Here is a 19,889-nt window from a genome sequence, read left to right on the forward strand (position 1 = left end):
AAGAGTTTGTACAGCACAGTGTGGTAACAGGGTATCACAACCATGACAAAAAAAAAATATACTCAAGTCAGAGGCTGCCAGCCTTGAATAGTGGTTATTAATGAGGAACCATGACAGAATGGGAGCTTGTTGACCAAGTCCTGAGGACAAGTCCTGAGTTAGTTCTTTACATCTTGTTAGGTAAACAAGAGAAAAGGTTAGTAAATATTTATATACTTGTTATAAAATGTAAGCTAACTCTAAATTTAATTCTGTCATTGGAGGTTGCACCACAGCCGTGTATGAGTGCGTCCTAATTATCCACATGGCTGTTTTCTAAGAAGGGCAAAGAACTTCCCTGTAACATCAAAAGAGCTGTTTCAGTAACTCCAAGGACTAGGACTAGTCTCTGTTGATTCTGGAGAACAACATTTGTTATTTTCGCAGAAAAGTTTGTTCCCTGTATTTGTCATAGTTTATCCCTTAGTGATGATTAGCCCACTGCAATATCAACGATCCAGTTCCAGTGAACTCAACCTGTATAAATGGTTCATGAAATACAGATTAAGGTCTGTCCTCCTTATGAATGTATTTTCAAGTAAAATGTGAATCTAACAGAGTGGTTCTCAAACTTCTGGTACCTCTTCTTCCAGAAAGTCTTCTGTCCTCCCCTCTGGAGGGTCAGGGTCTCCCCTCTGGGCCCACCTAGTAGTGATTATATGCCCAAGAGTGTCTCAATTACTCCATTCACTGGTTGGAGTTCTAACACATCTCCCTCCTCACTAGGCTGTCAGCTTCTTCTGGATGGAATACTGTTCATTTTTATGTCCCTATTCAGTAATGAATGAACAAATCCAGCTTATTACTTACATAAAATGCATCTGAGCACCCTTCTCCCACACAGCCACATCTCTCAGTGTTGGGAAGGAGGTGGCAACTAGCCACCTACTTCTTGCAATGTACTGAACAGACATATAGTCAATTTGATCAAAGGCACAGTTTTTCCTTATTCCTTTCAACATTTAGGCAAGGTCAAGTGGCTTTTTTTTGGACCATAAATATTCCCCATGAATGAAGCAATGAATGGATTGGCACTGGGGGGCCACAATCTCCTCTCCTCCTTCCTGTAATTAAGATTATGCTTTGTCTACAGTCATCCTAACACACCTTTCCCAACCTACTCGTGGCTCAAAAGTCACCTTCACCAAAACAAATAAAAATCTCTTCTCCTGGAGCCTATATTCTCAGTAAAAAAGGTAGAGTCATTGATTACTTTTCATTACTGTATAAATATATATATATATATATATATATATATGTCAAAAGCTGGTTCATACTTTCAACATAAATGTTCCCTTCCAAGTGCAGTAAAAATGTATCTTAGTTCACATACTTAATAGTAAATGACTCGGACATCATTCGATGTCTACCAAGGTCCTCTGATAAAGGAATTTTGCCAAATCACCTTCTTCCTCTCTGCGTATGATGCCACAATCACCTTTGTGGCTGTATTTATGACCTTTTCTTCAACAGTGTGAGTCATGCCACTGTGGTTAAAGAGAACAGTGGGTAAGAGTGTGTGCAGAAGGCTGGCCTACGGGACACGTCCCAGTGCTGGCCTTCAATAGCTGTGTAACCTCCAGTGAGTCCCTCGGGTACTCGCGGCTTTAGTGCTCTTTCCTCCTAAATGAAAGTAATACCAGACGCTCATTCACAGGATTCTCATAAAGATCCAGTTAATATATGTAAAAGTGCCCAAAATATTGCCCATCACTCAGTAAAGATTAGTTACTGCATTAGATTTTTTTTTTTTTTTAGGGCAAAAGTAATCAATTTCAATCAGTAATCATTCAAAGATAATTATTTTGCTTTTAGTCTCAGAAAGAAAATACTTGACTGGTTTCGCAAAGAAGTCAGTGAGCCTTGTTTGAAAATGACGTGAAAGCCCCCGAGGCTTTATGCTGCTACTTGACCAAGTTTCACAATAAATGATACAATAGGGAATAGGGGCAAATGAAAAACTAAACCAATAAAATCCACTTTTCAGAAAGTGATTCTATTCACACTTTTTCTTTTGGCTGGTTTACAAAATTATTATACTCAGGTCGGTGTCAACCTTTGAGACTATTTATAATTAATAGCTATGATTGGGGCGCCGAGGTGGCTCAGTTGGTTAAGCATCTGACTCTTGATTTTGGCTCAGGTCATGGTCTCACAGGTCGTGAGTTCAAGCTCTGGGTGGGACTTTGTGCTGTCAGTGCAGAGCCTGCTTGAGATTCTCTCTTTCCATCTCTCTGCCCCTCCCCCTCTCGCATGCATTTTTTCTCTCTCTCAGATAAACATAAAAAATAGCTATGATTGTATTCTCAGTTTTAGAATTTGCTATTTTCACTCTCTGCTTATGTTTTAATGAGCTACTTTTAATCCTTCACAAGATTCTTTTTGTGATTGGGGCTATAATATAACCCAAGCATGAAAACGCAAAATGCACGTTTAGCAAGTAAGTACAAGAACATACAAACAGTATTATAGTTAATTAGGACAAACCAACCAGGCAGTCCTTGTGATACATGAGCTGCCTTTAAAACAAACCATTTTTAAGGATGAAATGATATGTCACTGAAAATCATAATTAATATGCTGAAGCCTAATGTGTTCCATTCTCGAAGGTGCCTCAGCAGCAGGGCTCCTATCCCTAACAATCTGTCTTAGAAAAGACATTTCTAAGTCAACTGGGAACAATAAACACAAGCTACATATTGGGTGATGTTAAGGAAGTATTATGAATTTTAAGTGGAATGATAGTGGTGTGCGAAAGTCCTTATCTGTAGAGACTATAATAGTATGTGAGGGCAAAATGGCCATACATCTGGGAATCTTCTTTTAAAAACATCAAGCCAGGGGCGCCTGGGTGGCTCAGTTGGTTGAGCGTCCGACTTTGGCTCAGGTCATGATCTCACAGCTTGTGAGTTCAAGCCTCGTGTTGGGCTCTGTGCTGACAGCTCGGAGCCTGAAGCCTGCTTTGGATTCTGTGTCTCCCTCTCTCTCTGCCCCTCCCCACTCACATTCTGTCTCTGTCTCTCTCAAAAATAAGTAAACATTAAAAAAAAATTTAAAAACCCATCAAACCAAACCAAACACACATAAAAACATAAGGTGAGTACTAGACAAAATAGAATAAAAACAGCAAAACACCGATAATTGTTGAAGCTTGGAGAAGGCAACATGGGGACTCTTCATGCTCTTCTTTCTACTTTTGTGAGGATTTGCAATGCTTCCTAATAAAAATGTCCAAAAAGAAAGAGAAAATACACCTTCTTTCAAGTTACACTCAAAAAGCGGCTGTATATTAGGCCCCCCAAATCAATAAATTCTAGAAACTAGAGTTAGTACACTTCACATTCCATGATTATAATGCAGTGAAACTAAGTTACTAACAAACTAGGAAGTTAAATAAAACATACCCATAAAACATGGTATCACCTGGAAATGATTTTCAAATGTTTATCAATTTTGAGAAAGAGTGAGCAAGTGAGCAAGGGAGGGGGGGAGGGGGAGACAGAGAGAGAAAATCCCAAGCAGCCTCCGTGCTCAGTACCCCAACACGGGGCTTGATCTCATGACCATGAGATCACAACCTGAACCAAAACCAAGAGTCGGACACTTAACTGACTGAGCCACCCAGGTGCCCCTGGAAATGACTTTTAAAATATTCTTAACTAGCCAACAGATACAAGAGAAAATGCTCAGCATCACTAATCATCAGGGAAATACAAACCAAAACCACAATGAGATACCACCTTATACCTGTCAGAATGGCCAGAACCAAAAAGACAGAAATAACAAATGTTGACAAGGATGTGGAGAAAAACAAACACTTGTGCACTGCTGGTGGGAACGCAAACTGGCACAGCTACTATAGGAAACAGTATGGAGGGTCCTCAAAAAATCAAAAATAAAAATACCATACGACCCAGTAATTCCACTACTGGGTATTTACCCAAAGGAAATGAAAACACATTTGGAAAGATATATGCACCCCTGTATTTACAGCAGCATTATTTACAGTAGTTAAGATATGGAAACAACCCAAATGTCCATCGACAGATGAATGGATACAGAATTTGTGGTATATATATATATATATATAAAATGGACATATATGGACGTAGATATACACACACAATGGAATATTATTCAGCCATAAAAGGCATGAGATCTTGTTGTTTGTGACAACATGGATGGACCTAGAGGGTATTATGTTAAAAGAAGTAAGTCAGACAGACAAAGACAGGTATCATGTGATTTCACTTATATGTGGAATCTAAAAAGCAAAGCACACAAAAAAGAGAAACAGATCCATAAATCTGATGGCTGCCAGAGGGGAGGAGGAGTGGGGGGCTGGGCAGAATGGGGGAAAAGGAGTGGGAGGTACAGGCTTCCAAATATGGAATGAATAAGTCACAGGGACAACAGGTACAGCACAGGAATATAGTCAATAATATTGGAATAGCGTTGTACGGTGAGAAATGGTGGTCACACTTGTGAGGACAGCACAGCATGTAGGCTTGTTGAATCACTCTCTGCTACACCTGAAACTAATGGAGCATGTGTATCAGCTCAGCTCAGAAAAAAAAAAACAAAAAAAAACCAGTAAATACTTTCAAACAGAAAAAAAGAAGTTTAAGACAACTTTTTGGGAAAGAGGAAATCTAAACATAAAAATAAATGATAACCTATCAGGCCCAAGAGACACAGCAAAAGTAGTTCTGGAAACAAATTCCATATCCATTAGTAAATGTGAAAGACAAAAATGCATGAAGCACCTAAAACTCCAGAAGTTGGAGAAAAGATAATCGCCTGCTTGTTCCTGCTCTTTTCGTTCCAAAAAGAAGGGACTGCTGAAGATAAAAGGCAAAATTAATAAATTAAAGATGAGAAAATGGTGGAATGAATAAATCAGAGAGCTGGTTCACTGAGAAAAAAAAAACAGTGAAATGCATCATTAACTAAAGTTGATAAAGAAAAAAGACAATGGGCATAAAGCAAATACACAGAGTAAGAATAAGAAATGTTAAGAGAAATGACTAAAGACACAGGGAAGATGAAAAGAAACCTAAAAGGTTTCTCTGTTCAATTCTATTCAATTAAATTTGAGAACCTGTATGATTTTCTAGGAAAATATAAATTACCCAAACTGATTCCACAGAAGAAGACACAAAATAAAAACACATCAATGATTATGAAGAACTAGAGAAAGCTCTTGAAGAGTTGTGATCTAAAAAATGCCCCTTCTTAGATGTCTTCACAGGAAATTCAACCTGAACAGATCACCTCCAATGTTACTAGATCATTCCAAAACATGGGAAAAGAAGGTTACCTTGCTGAGGCAAACATAATATTGACACTGAATTGATTAGTACAATTCTCAGAACTGATGCCTCAAAAGAGGAAAAAAAAATTACATGAGCATCTTGGTTCTCGTGAAGAATTAGTTTCACTTACTTCAAATCTATTCTTTTTTTTCTTTAAACATCTATTCTTGATTTTGAAAGTACTCTTCTTAACACAACAGAAATAGATGGAAACCTCCTTCACATGCTCAAATGTATCCACCTCCATCAGTGGCATGCAAAAATAGAAACCCACTAGAAGGAGCACCTGGTTGGTTCAGTGAGTTAAGCGTGTGACTTCGACTCAGGTCACGATCTCATGGTTCGTGAGTTCGAGCCCCACGTAGGGCTCTCTGCTGAAAGATCAGAGTCTGGAGCCTGCTTCAGATTCTGTCTCTGTCTCTCTCTACACCTCCCCTGCTTATGCTCTGTTTCTCTGTCTCTGTCTCTCTCTCAAATATAAATATTAATTTTTAAAAAAATTTTAATGTTTATTTTTGAGAGAGAGAGAGAGAGAGAGAAAGAGAGAGACAGAGAGACAGAGCATGAACAGGGGAGGGGCAGAGAGAGAGAGGGAAACACAGAATCTGAAGCAGGCTCCAGGCTCTGAGCTGTCAGCACAGAGCCCGACGCGGGGCTCAAACTCATGAACCGCGAGATCAAGACCTGAGCCGAAGTTGGATGCTTAAGTGACTGAGTCACCCAGGTGCCCCTATAAAATAAACATTTAAAAAAATGAAAAAAGAAAAGAAAAGAAACTCACTAGAAGCATTCCCCATAAATTCAGGAACACTTCAAGGATGTCCAATATCACCATTCCAGGAAATTTCACAAAGGAGGTTTTGCAGCAGTGTGGTCCCTTCCCCATAACGCGACTGCCAGTTTGAGGGCAGTGGCTCAGAAATACAGCTAATCCTCACAAGAGCAAGAAGAAATTTTCCCATATGCCATCTCAAAAGGACTCTGGACTTTACATGCTTCTGTATGTCCTTTATCAAACATTATATACAATGTGTTCAAATACTGCTGACTTATTGAAGATCACTATCCTACAATTCCATCCTGAACTCCACATAAAATTGGAAACAACAATCACATGTGAGGTTAGCCCACATTTTGAATATTTTTATCTCACTAGCTTGAGGTCTTTTCCTCCTTCATCAGCTTTATCAAAACCTCTTTTTCACACTCACATATTTTCCACCCTTTCTTCCCCACTCATTCCTTTGTTTCCCATACCTGCTTATGAGACTGTGCCAATTTTTCTAAGACCTAATAATCAAACCACTACCATCTTCTAATCAGGAAGCTACCGTTCAAGCAAAAAGAAAATTCTAGAGCCTATGAACTTCAGGAGGCCAATGGATCTGAATCCTTAGAGCGTGAGGCTTCTATTATTTCCTGTAAAAACACATCTACAGTTTCACATAATTGTAATAGAAGACTGCCAATTGACTTTAGACTCAAACTTGACTGTGTCCCTGACAACTCCTAGTGCCATGGGTGCTACAAGGTTCGAGCCACATTTAGGAAACAATAAACACTGGGAAACCCATGGCATGTAGTGTGAAGCAGGTCAGGAGCTGGCAGCTGTAGAATTCATGAGCTATAATCCCAGGGTACCCACAATTGCTTGGAGGAAAATGATTAAAGCCTTAAGATATTCCTTTAAGAAAGAATGCCTATGGTTAGTAGCCTTCAGTATGTGACGTAAGGGCCTTGAGCTCATAACTACACCACGGCACACTGGAAAGGATAATTCCATTCCTAGAGCTAGGATCAAAGCTGTGCGAGCTGAAATGGTCTCAGTGACCATTAAGACCACTGTCTACAATCAATTTAGACACCCTTTAAGAAAGGGCTCATTCCCTCAAATGAAGACACAATTCACAAAGGCACTATCTTATAGATGGATCGAGAAAGCCACTCTTCAAATCCATCAACCGATTCCAAATTTGTTAATGGCCACACAACAGATAAATTTCCCTAATCCTTTTCCATCTCCCTTTGAGAATCCGTCTTTCATATCACCTTATGTGACAATTTTGATCTTGCCCTATGATTCCCTAAAATGGGAATATAAATTTAAAACTACACATGCACCAAAAACAAGAGAGTTTCTTGAGGGAAGCCATACTCTACTTCTAAAACAGCAACGTATTTTAAACTAAATGGGTACAGAATATTAGAGAATCATGACTCTTTGTAATGCATTTGGTATGAGATTTTCATTAAGAATTTCATTAGGGGGGCGCCTGGGTGGCGCAGTCGGTTAAGCGTCCGACTTCAGCCAGGTCACGATCTCGCGGTCTGTGAGTTCGAGCCCCGCGTCGGGCTCTGGGCTGATGGCTCGGAGCCTGGAGCCTGCTTCCGATTCTGTGTCTCCCTCTCTCTCTCTGCCCCTCCCCCGTTCATGCTCTGTCTCTCTCTGTCCCAAAAATAAATTAAAAAAAAAAAAAAAAAAAAAAAAACGTTGAAAAAAAAAAAAAGAATTTCATTAGGAACTACTGTCTTTTTTCAGGATTTCCCAATTTATGCAACAGATAAGCATCTTATTTTCTGAGAATTAATGAATACAGCATATAGAAGAGAAATAGTAAGAAAGCCCAAACCAGAAAAATCCAACCTGAAGACTGAAAAAAGCTGAAACAACAAGATCAGCTGGGACAGACAGGCCTCACAACACACGTGCTCATTACACATGTCAGCTCAGCCCCGTGTGCTCGCTGCTGAGCTGACTGCTGATCTCTCAGCACCTCCTTGCTTAAAGCTGTAATTCTGAAATCTTTAAATAGTGTCTTCAGTGCTGCCTGGAAACACCATCTTATTTGGTCTCTCATTCAAATGTGATGTAAGGAACACACACACACACACACACACACACCCTCAAATGTAGAGGGTAGGTGGGTAAGTGAAACAATTGTGTACTGTGAAAGAAACCGAAGTATGACCTTTAAAAAAAATCTCACTGGCCATTCTGATTCTTTTCCTATGGTGATGCAGAGAGGTATACAAAACTGGGGTTTTGCATAAAAAGCTTTTTTCAGCAGTCAGGCAAGACATTCAGATTTCATGTCATTCAGAAAGGGTGTTTATAAGACTAAAAATATCCAGTGCTTCAGTGAGTCAAGCTCTTTCATGCATTAGCTGGTGGGAGTATAAACTGGTCCAATCTTTCTGGAAGCCATCTGACAAAGGGGACAGAAAATCTTAAAAGTGCGTATCTTTTAAACCGAAAATTTTGTGCCTGAGAATTTATTCTGAGAAAATAATCAAGGATGATTACTAGTACTTACTAGTAGCAGGAATAGCAGTACGAGTAGTAATAACAATAGCTAACATGTATTGAATTCTGGGTCAGACACTGCAGACCTGTGCACTGAAGCGGGACCTAGAGAGTGAAAAACTGGAGAAACCTAAACATCTGGTGATAGCACATTGATTGAGGAAGTTCTAGTAAGTCCTATTAAGGGCTAAGCCAGCTATTATGAACATGCAAATAAAAATTTGCACACATAAAGACAGAACAAAAAAGTTTACACAAGAATATGGCATGATTTAATTTATATTTAATATAAAATTATATTTTAAAAATATAAAATTATTTGTTTTTCATCTTCCTACATGAACCTGTACTGCTACTACTTATGTACTATAAAACAATAAAAGTCTTGGAACTCTAGATGTCTTTTTTAAGACGGTCATTTCTTAAAAAAAACCCAAGATATCTGGAGCAATTTCACAGATCTCCTAAAATGTCAAGCATATGACTAAGTATATGATGGAAAACAGGACGCACTAAACAGATCATCTGTAATTCTTGATACTGAATGCTTAGTGGTTTAGATAGTGACAGTGTAGAACTATACATTTTTTACAAATCAGAAAGCAATGCAATTTGTATCTCTTCTGCAGTCTCTGTGGTTATGCAGTTTATTTCTTTAAGAACAACTGTTTTGGGAGCGCCTGGCTGGTTCACTCAGAGGAGTGTGAGACCCTTAATCTTGGGGTCGTGAGTTCAAGCCCCACATTGGGTGTAGTGATTAGTTAAATAAAAATTAAAAGAAAAAAAGAACAATTTTGGAGGTTCTGGTTTTGGTCAACATCATTGATTTTGCCTCTTCCAACTTGCCATTACATTTCTATTAAGGTACAGAAACAGTATGACAATACACTGAAAGCTAGTTCTCACAAGTTAAAACCTGTAACACCGTATGACACTGGCATAGGGATTGTCAATGGAATAAAATAGTGAGTTCTGAAAACAGACTCAAGTATACATGAGAATTTATTATTAGACAAAAGCAAAATTTCAATATAGTGGGAAAAAGAGGAATTTTTAAATAAACTGGATTAGAACAGCTGGTTTTTAATTTGGAACAAAACAGAGCTGGACCCTTAGATAACACCATGTATAAAAAGTAAATCCCAGAACCATAACTTTTTTTGAAGAAACTCAAAGATATAAAGAAAAAAAAAGATAAGACCTATTAAGTGACAAATTTCATGTCAAAGAGTATACCATAAGTGGAGTCAATGACAAATGATAGCCTAGGAAAAACACCTGCAATAATTAAGATAATCGCTCCCACAAATTCATAAGAAGACAAAGAACCCAATAGAAAACTGGGCCAAGGATGTGCATAAGCAAGTAACAGAAAAGGCAATCCCAAAAGACCAACAAATACACCTTGTCATGAGAATACAAAATTAAAGTAGCAACGAGATATCATTTCTTATTGATAAGAATGGGAAAAATTCAAAAGCCTGGTAAAAGTCACTGTGGTTAAAAAAAAATTAGGGAGAGAAGCCTGGGTGGCTCAGCCCGTTGAGTGTCTGACTTCGGCTCAGGTTATGATCTCGAGGTTTGTGAATTTGAGCCCCACATCCTGCTCTGCTCCTGACAGCTCAGCTCGGAGCTCGGAGCCTGGAGCCTGCTTCAGATTCTCTGTCTCCCTCTCTCTGTCGCTCCCCTGCTTGTGCATGTTCTCTCTCTCTCAAAAATAAATAAATAAACTTTAAAAAAAATTAGGGAAAAGAAGTTCACTTACATTGTGGGCTACAAAATGTGAACTGTTTATATGGATGATGATTACAAATATAATATATACCCTTCAACCAACAATCTTGCTCATGGGAATCCAGTGCACAGAATGAAGGCATTAGCTGGGAATGCAACCTGGTGCAGCCACTCTGGAAAACAGTATGGAGGTTCCTCAAAAAACTAAAAATAGAACTACTCTATGACCCAGCAATTGCACTACTAGGTATTTAACCAAGGAATGCAGGTGTGCTGTTTTGAAGGGACACATGCACCCCATGTTTATAGCAGCACTATCAACAACAGCCAAAGTATGGAAAGAGCCCAAATGTCCATCGATGGATGACTGGATAAAGAAGATGTGGTGTGTATATATATATACACAATGGAGTATTACTTGTAGCAATCAAAAAGAATGAAGGGTATTATGCTAAGCGAAATTAGTCAGAGAAAGACAAATGTCATATGACTTCACTCATATGAGGACTTTAAGATACAAAACAGATGAACATAAGGGAAGCAAAAATAATATAAAACAGGGAAGGGGAAAAACATAACAGATTCCTAAATATAGAGAACAGAGGGTTGCTGGAGGGGTTGTGGGAGGGGGGGATGGGCTAAGTGGGTAAGGGGCATTAAGGAATCTACTCCTGAAATCATTGTTGCACCATATGCTAACTTGGATGTAAATTAAAAAATAAATAAATTATTTTAAAAAAATGAAGGCATTAGCATTGAAGTATTGGTGCATAGGATGAAGTATTCCTATATGTATAAGGAAGTCTATTAAAAATATGGAAGATTTGGGGGTGTCCAGAAAAGAGTTAACACAGCAGGCCTGAGACTGTACCCTTAGAAAGGCCTGCTTCCTTTTTTTTTTTTTTTTTTTAATTTTTTCCCCCATTTATTTTTTGAGAGACAGAGCACAAGTGGGGGAGGGGCAGAGAGAGAAGGAGACACAGAATCCAAAGCAGGCTCCAGGCTCTGAGCTGTCAGCACAGAGCCCCACGCAGGGCCCAAACCCACAAACCGTGAGACCATGACCTGAGCTGAAGTTGGACGCCCAACTGACTGAGCCACCCAGCCACCCCTAGAAAGGTCTGCTTCCAAGGTTGGCCCTTGGCTAGTATCATGTCTGGGAACTTGACTGGAAAACAATTTTACATGCTGATATAAAACTTTCCCTAAATGGTAAGAGTGGCTCGATGCGGTTACACTGCTTGTGCAAAGAATGAGGTTTATGCTAAATGCCTGATTTTCTTCTGGGTATCTGGGACTTGGGTACATGTTAGGCAGAGGGTGCCTACATAATGAATCCCCAGTAAAAATTTTGAGCACCGAGTCTCCATTGAGCTTCTCTGGTAGACAACACTTTGCACATGCTGTCACAATCCATCTCTGGAGGAATTAAGCATGTCCTGTGCAACTCCATAGGGAAAGAACTCTTGGAAGCTTGGTCCTAATTTTCTCGGGATTTTGCCCCATTTGCCTTTTCCCTTTGCCGATTTTGCTTTGCATCCTTTTGTTGTAATAACTTTTCCTCATGAGCACAACTATATCCTGTTAGTCCTTTTAGTGAATCACGAAAACTGGAAATGGTCTTGGGGACCCTGTGACACAGGTGGTGAGAAGTGGGCAGGCAGAGATGGTAAATGTGGGGAAAGAGAGTAACAAAATATTATTAAAAAGTCACCATGTGAACCACGACCTCATTTATTTTATAGCATATATGTTTGAATATATGCACAGAAAGATATTAGCAAGGATGGGCACCACAATGTTAATGGTTTGTTACCTCTGGATGGTGGGATTTTAGGTTATTTTCCATGATTTCTCTTATGTTTTTCTATATGCTTTGAATTTGTTTTTCAAAGTGTACAATAAGTACACTTTAATCATATAATCAGAAAAATATATAAAGCTATTTTTTATTTAAAAAGGAAATAAAAGTCAATTGTTAGATGATTCTGGTTTAAAATAGCATTTCCTAATGCTGCCTCTCTTCATTTCCTGTTCCATTTCTATAAGGTTACAGAAAAAATAAAAACACATATCACGTAAAAAGTTAGGTGGTTAATGACCTATTCCGAGAAGCTGAGAGAAATTTCCAATAATTTTATGGCTTGTGGAGTTGGTTTAAAGAACATAATCAGTAGATCACCTATATCCTACCCTAGAATGGCCTGCCTGAGAATTCAGAGGAAGATCCTTATTTCCTGCTTCACTGCTTTATGTTTAAGAAATGCAAGATCTATATCACAGAGAAGACTGGACCTTTTCCTCCATGGCACGGGTGATGGCTTCTGAAGTAGCCATCCTCTCTCTTTTAGAATCTCCCCTTTCTAAGTAGAAATTGTAGTTTCTCATCAGAAACAAAGCAGAGGTACTGTAGAGAGGACAAAGAAAGAGTCATAGTAGGTGAGAATACGTACTGTACAAGAGCTGGCTCGTGGGGCTGGGGGCGCCATCTTTGATTAGCAGAACTGCCGCAGACTAAAGTCTGTGGGACACTGTCAACTGAGAGGTGAACAACCTGCCAGTGGAGACTTAAGAACAGGATTCTATCAGTCATCAGGTGGACAGAAAGTGAGTTCAGGGTAGGGCAACTAAATAATGTATGTTCTATACCGTGACACTTTAGAGAGCGAAACTAACAGTTATGAGAGACAACAGGCACGAACCAAGACTGTCCCAAACAAATGGAGAGAGATGGTCACTGTCCTTCAGGGCCAAACCCTGAGCCCGAGTCAATCTCTTGAATAGGTATAAAGGAGAAAAACAAAGTATCAGATCTGCAAAAAGAACGACAACAAAAAACGTCACTGGTAAGTACTGAAGATCAGTGAAGATCAACATAAAGGATTTAAATATACAGAGGAACAAGATGCAGGCAAATAATTTACCATGGCAGACAGAAAACAGACACCAACTGCATAACACAGATCTGAGTAAAGACAATACAAGAAACAAAACAACAGTTAACAGAAAAACTGTTTCAGGATGAAATGGAATTTAGTGTGCTACTCCAAAAGATTTTCTGAGTTCTAGGCAAAATACATGATAGAGACCTAAACTTAGAAACCTGTTGGCAAATGGGAAGGAAGAGAAAACCTTCATTATTTGCACATGATATAATCAATTCCCCAGAAAAACTAACAGGATCAACAAAGGTTTCATTCTGGATACAGATAAACCAACATAAGCCCATATTATTTCTCTGTACCAACACTGGCATGTAAAAAATTCACAGCAGTAACAAAAACAATCTAGGAATTAACCATGAATTCATAAGGCCTCTCCCTAAATCTAAAGGTCAAAGAAATGATTTAAAGAAGCCCATTTTGTACTCTTAAGATGATTTAATACTATCAAAATGTTAATTCTTTCAAATTAATCTATAAATTCAATGAAATCCTAATAAAAATTATTGTTGAATTTAATGAATCCCATAAACACATATTAACGTTTATATTGCAAAATCAAGGTCTATGTATAGGTTAATCCACCTTCATAAAGAAGAGTAGACAACTTATTCTACCATCCACTAAGACATACTGCAATAAAACCCATGTGGCATCAATGTAAAAATGGGCAACTGTATAAATACAACATTCAGAGATGGAATATATACAATGACAGTTGTTAAGTGTTGCCCCACAAATCAATGGGAAAAGGTCACAGTGCTTAGTAGATGGTACTGAGAAAACGGTTCACTATAGTGAAGAAAATGAAACCGGATACCTACATAAAACCAAATATGTAGACAGGTTCTAAATGAATTCAAGATCTAAATGTGGAAGATCCAAGTATACTGTTCAGTGGAGAAAACAGAGGCTAGTGTCTTTGTGACTTGGAGACAAGGAGAGCCTTCTTCAACAAAACATAAGGCAAAAAATTGATTACATCAAAATTAAGGATTCTCTTCAACAAAGCATACGACAGATACAGTTCATGAGAACACCTACAGAATAGAATGTATTTAAAATGTCTAACGTGAAAAAGTGATTAATGTCCAAAATATTCAAGGAATTCCCACTAATCAACAAGAAAATGATGCCAGCTCCAGGAGAAAAACAGACAAAGGATACAAACCGGCAGTTTATAGGAAGACCCCAAAAGCAAGCAAGCATTTAATGAGATGCTCAGGTTCAATGGTAACCGGAGAAATACAAAGTAAAAGAACAATGAGATATTATACCTATCAGTCTTGCAAAATTGAGGTGGCTAGAAGGTACGAGTCAGGATGCGGGCACTCGGTAACTCCCACAGGGAGCTGGTGGCCATGCAAACTGGGAGTCCTCCCGGGGAGAAAACGGGCACTACTTATACCAATCAGGTCTATGTACACCCTATGGCCCGGCAGCTTTTCTCCTGGTACGTATCCCACAGAAAATTCTCGCAGAGGCACAGGAGTTTTAAAAATACCCATCTATAGGGGCGCCTGGGTGGCGCAGTCGGTTAAGCGTCCGACTTCAGCCAGGTCACGATCTCGCGGTCTGGGAGTTCGAGCCCCGCGTCGGGCTCTGGGCTGATGGCTCGGAGCCTGGAGCCTGTTTCCGATTCTGTGTCTCCCTCTCTCTCTGCCCCTCCCCCGTTCATGCTCTGTCTCTCTCTGTCCCAAAAATAAATAAACTTTGAAAAAAAAAATTAAAAAAAAAAAAAAAAAAAAAAGAAAAAAAAATACCCATCTATAACTTTTTATCTTAAAATGGCCCATATGGAAAGTATGGAAATAGGTATGGCATACAAGAAGAAAAACATGAGTGAGTGAATGAAGTGAGAAGGGGGCCCTGCGCAGAATTATGACAGATACTACAATCCACTGAGCTTTACGTCACTACCCCACTCTTGAGTCAAGTGCTGGTGGTGGGTAATGACGGGTGAGGAGGGGGTGTCAAACACATTGACAAAACTTCTGAATTACAAGGTAAAAGGTAAAAAAAAAAAAAAGCCCTTTACCCAGTTAAGCTGAGGGAAAAAACTCAGAAAATAACAAGAGACAGAAAGCTGGCTGCTTCAGACATCCCTCCAACTTTAAATATCAGAAGATAAAATGCCTTGAGTTTTGAGGATAGAATAATTTTGAGCTCAGGCAGCCAAATAAATTTCCCATGTGTGAAGACAACAGAAAACATTGTAAGATATGCACCGATACAAAGAATATACCATCATGAACATTTCTTGAATCAAAGAAAACATTCAATAAATTTTTGAGAACATAAAAGCAAGAGCTGATCCTTATATATAAAACATAAAACTACCTTTTGTAGAAAGAGGACAATCCTCACAAGCATCTGGGCACGGAGTTCTTCCAAGGTAAACAGTGTTCGGGGTGTTCGAATGAAAATTTTGGTTTTCCCATAAGCCACATCATCCTGAAAACCACAATGTTCAACCAGCTTCTTGACAGCCTCTTTGTCTGAAGGGAGGTCATGGTTGGGCCAGGTGAATTCAGAGATCATCTTGTATCTGTGTGAACAGGGCATATGTTAATGGAGAAAACCTTATGGTCTCAACAGATACAGAAAAACTATTCAAAAATATTCAATCAATTCAAGACATTTCATAGAAAAACAACTTAGTAATGAATTCTATTCATTAATCTGGTAAGAGATGTAGAAAAAGACTTGAATAGATACAATACTCCCTCATGATAACAACTCTTACTAAACCAGAAGAGTATTTTCTTTTTTTTTATTTTTTATTTTTTATTTAAAAAAAAAAATTTTTTTTTTCAACGTTTATTTATTTTTGGGACAGAGAGAGACAGAGCATGAATGGGGGAGGGGCAGAGAGAGAGGGAGACACAGAATTGGAAACAGGCTCCAGGCTCTGAGCCATCAGCCCAGAGCCTGACGCGGGGCTCGAACTCCCGGACCGCGAGATCGTGACCTGGCTGAAGTCGGACGCTTAACCGACTGCGCCACCCAGGCGCCCCTATTTTCTTAATTTAATACAGGCTCACCTACCAAGAACTTACAGCAAATATCATTCATAAATGGGTTACCTTTGCTAATTCTCTCATAAACAGAAATAAGACAAGGGATACCCCAATCATGGCATTAGTGAGAACCATAAACAAACTGGTATACGACTGGGGAAGGAACAAAATAAACATTATGACTTGCTTCAGAGGAAATCAAGCAGATTTGCAGATAAACACTATTATCACTAAAAGAAAACCAAGCATATAAGATCAATACACAAAAGCAAATTGTGTTTCTAGGTGTAAGCAGCCATGTTGGCCCCTCATAAGGTGGCTCACTACACACCAGCTTCTCAGGAATGAAACTGAGCACAGTCACAGCCTGCTTTCAAAAGCGACATTCTAGGGGCATGTGGGTGGCTCAGTCGGTTAAGCGTCTAGCTCTTGATTGTGGCTCAGGTCATGATCTCATGCTTTGTGAGAGCGAGACCTGCGCTGTCATCACGGAGCCTGCTTGGGATTCTCTCTCTCCCTCTCTCCCTGCCCCTCCTTTGCTCTCTCTCTGTCTCTCTCTCAAAATAAAGAAACTTTGAAAAAAGTGACATTCTATTACCTCTGCCACCGGGAGGGGATTACCAAGGGCGTGAGTACAGAGAGGTGGGGATCTCTGAAGGCTGGGGCCATCTCAGAAGGCTGCCTACCACAGCACTGTTTTCCCCCAGTGCCAAGTTGTTTACTACATGTAGCCAAATTTAGTAATTTTTTTTTCATATATTACGTCTGAATTTTAATCCATAGCCAGAAAGGCTCTCTTCCTACTCAGGCGACAGAATAATTCACTTATGAGTTCTTCTAGTAGTTGGATGCTTTCACTGTCTACATTTAAATCTTTCAGCCATTTGGGGTTTATTTTGGTATACGGTGTGAGAAATGGATCCAACTTTAATCTTTTGTCAAGTGGTCACCCAACTGTTCCAACACTATTTACTAAAAAGTCCCATCTTTCTCCCTGTGATTTAATATGCCATTTTAATCATATACTAAATTGTTGTATGTACTTCAGTTTATTTCTAGTTATTATTATTATCACAGACATTCTGGTCTGTTTCACTGCCTTGTTCATCTGTGCATCAGTCCCGTTTTGTTTTGTTTTTTGAGAGAGACAGTGTGAGTGGGGGAGGGGCAGAGAGAGGGAGGAAGAGAGAAACCCAAGCAGGCTCTGCACCACCCACCAGCACAGAGCCTGAGGCGATGCCCAAACTCATGAACTACAAAATCATGATCTGAGCCAAAACAGAGTTGGAAGCTCAACCGACTGAGACCCAGGCGCCCCAGTCCCATGTGGTTTTAATCACAGATGTCTTAAAGTATTTTTTAATATCTGATGGTCTCTCCTCATCCTTTTCTTTTTAAAGGTTCTTTCTAGCTACTCCTGCATGTTTATTTTTCGATATGACCTTTAGAATCAATTTGCATAGTTTCCAGAGGAAAATAATCACAAACAAACAAAGAAATCCTTGCTGGCATTTTTACTGGGTTCCCACATTAAATTCATTAAATTTATCTATGATGTGGAACTGTCTCATCTAAGAACAAGGGATATCTTCCCATTTGTGCAAGTCTACTCTTGTGCTTCTTGGGAGTCTTTAAATGGCCTTCCCAGGTTTTACACATTTCTTGTTGAGATAACACAGACACCTAAGTGGCTTCTAATCCCTTCTTCTTGATTTCTCTCTCTTTTCTTAGATTCCATGACACCATGCTCTCCCTGGTTTCCTTCTGTCTCTCTGGATATTTCTTCTCAGTCTCATTTTCTGGCTACTTCTCCTCCATTACTGGACCCCAAAATGTTGGTGCAGCCCAGGGCTCATAATAGCTCCTGTTCTACATAAACCTCTCCACATGACCTCATCTATTCCATCCACTTTGTGTGTGTGTGTGTGTGTGTGTGTGTGTGAGAGAGAGAGAGAGAGAGAGAGAGAGAGAGAGAGAGAGAGAAAGCAAGCAGGAGAAGGGCAAAGTGAGAGAGAATCCCAAGCAGGCCCCGCACTGCCGGCACAGGGCTCTACTCAGGGCTCAAACTCACAAACCATGAAATGATGACCTGAGCTGAAATCACGAGTCAGATGCTTAACTGACCGAGCCACCCAGATGCCCCTCTATCCACTTTAGTTTTCAATTCATGAATTTATTATGCATGCCAAGCTCTCAATTCTGAGCGTCAGATGCATACATCCAACGCCTACATAAATCTTGAGGGCATTTTATATTTCTCTTTCACTCTTTCCCACTTCAATGCCCTCAGTTACTAAAGCCAAAATCCTGTGAATTGTAATTTGATCCCTTCTCTTCTCTATCCGTCCTTCTAATTCATCATCAAATTCTTTTGGGTCTACCTCCAAAATATATTTAATATTCAACTATTCTCATCTTTACGGCCACAATCCTAATTCAAGCCACCATCAAGTTTACTGCTATAGACTCCTGAATTGTTTTCCATTTCTTCCCCAATCCATTCTGTATGCTCAGCTGCCTCAGTGGCTTTCTAAAAAGCCGTACATCATTTTTATCTTTTACTGCTCTCCTCTTTTAGCACAATACTCCAATCACCCTGGACTTCTCTAGGGACCTATAATGTGGTTGCCTCTTTCCGGCTTCAAAGCCTTTGCATATGCTGTTCCCATTGCCTCCAATGCTTGTTAATCCACTCCTTGAGAGGCTGGCTCCTTCTAATCCTTGAGTCTTTTCTTCTTTCATCGACCATCAATCCCCATTATTCCTCTCTATACACTTAAAAGCCTATTCACCTGACGCATAGGGAGAGAAACAGAAACCAAATACAAGCATTCAACTATGAAGACAGAGGTAATACACCATATGAAGAAAGGAAACAAAATCAGAAGCATCCCAAATTCATTACAAAACTGGAATAAGAGTCAACATCTGGGCTATAATACAGGTAGTGATGGTGTGTTTGAAGTTTTAGGCACACTGTAGAAACTGGAAGCAACTTCTCTGCCACAGCGCTCAGCTAAGGTGTTCTTCCTTTCTTCCCAGTTGATAAAATGGCATGGACCCCAGTTCTCCAGGAAACCAGCATCCTGAACTTGTGGATTAAAAAGCTGAACTCCTGTGCTTCCTGACAACTAGTATTATCTCCCTGAAAGACTTTAGCAGGTTATCAGAACATTTAAACTCCTTCTCTTTTTTCAATAAAAGAAATGAAAACAAGGAAAAGTGACAAGTAAAAATTTAGGTTCAATCCCAGCTTCAAAAAATCTGTAAAATTTCAGAGTGGAAATATTATTTTTTTCTCCTAACATCATTGGAAACATTAGTCCAATGTCCTTCCTACACACCATCTATCCCACCCCATGTCATACTGTTAATTCGTTCAGTCAGTATGACAATAAAATAAAATGGCAATTTCTCAACTTGAACAAATTCATTTTATGTAAAGTGGATGATAAACAGTCTGCAGAGTAGAAAGGGGCTATTTTTCCCAGATGCATACCCCACTGTCTCATATGACACCCTTTCTAGATGATTC

General features: G+C 39.4%; 1 protein-coding gene across 2 annotated transcripts in view; it reads right to left on the minus strand.

Moving 5' to 3' along the window:
* The window catches only part of MYO1D (myosin ID), a 361,575-nt gene that overhangs the window by 189,379 nt on the left and 152,307 nt on the right, over window positions 1-19,889 (minus strand). For both annotated transcript variants that reach the window (XM_086686602.1, XM_086686605.1), the window contains exon 16: window positions 15,675-15,882. In XM_086686602.1, coding sequence (XP_086542728.1) covers window positions 15,675-15,882 — 208 coding nt within the window. The remainder of the gene's footprint in view (window positions 1-15,674; window positions 15,883-19,889) is intronic.

The sequence above is a fragment of the Puma concolor genome, chromosome E1 (assembly GCF_028749965.1).
Source record: "Puma concolor isolate L17-30 chromosome E1, mPumCon1.1.hap2, whole genome shotgun sequence".
NCBI classification, from domain to species: Eukaryota; Metazoa; Chordata; class Mammalia; order Carnivora; family Felidae; genus Puma; species Puma concolor.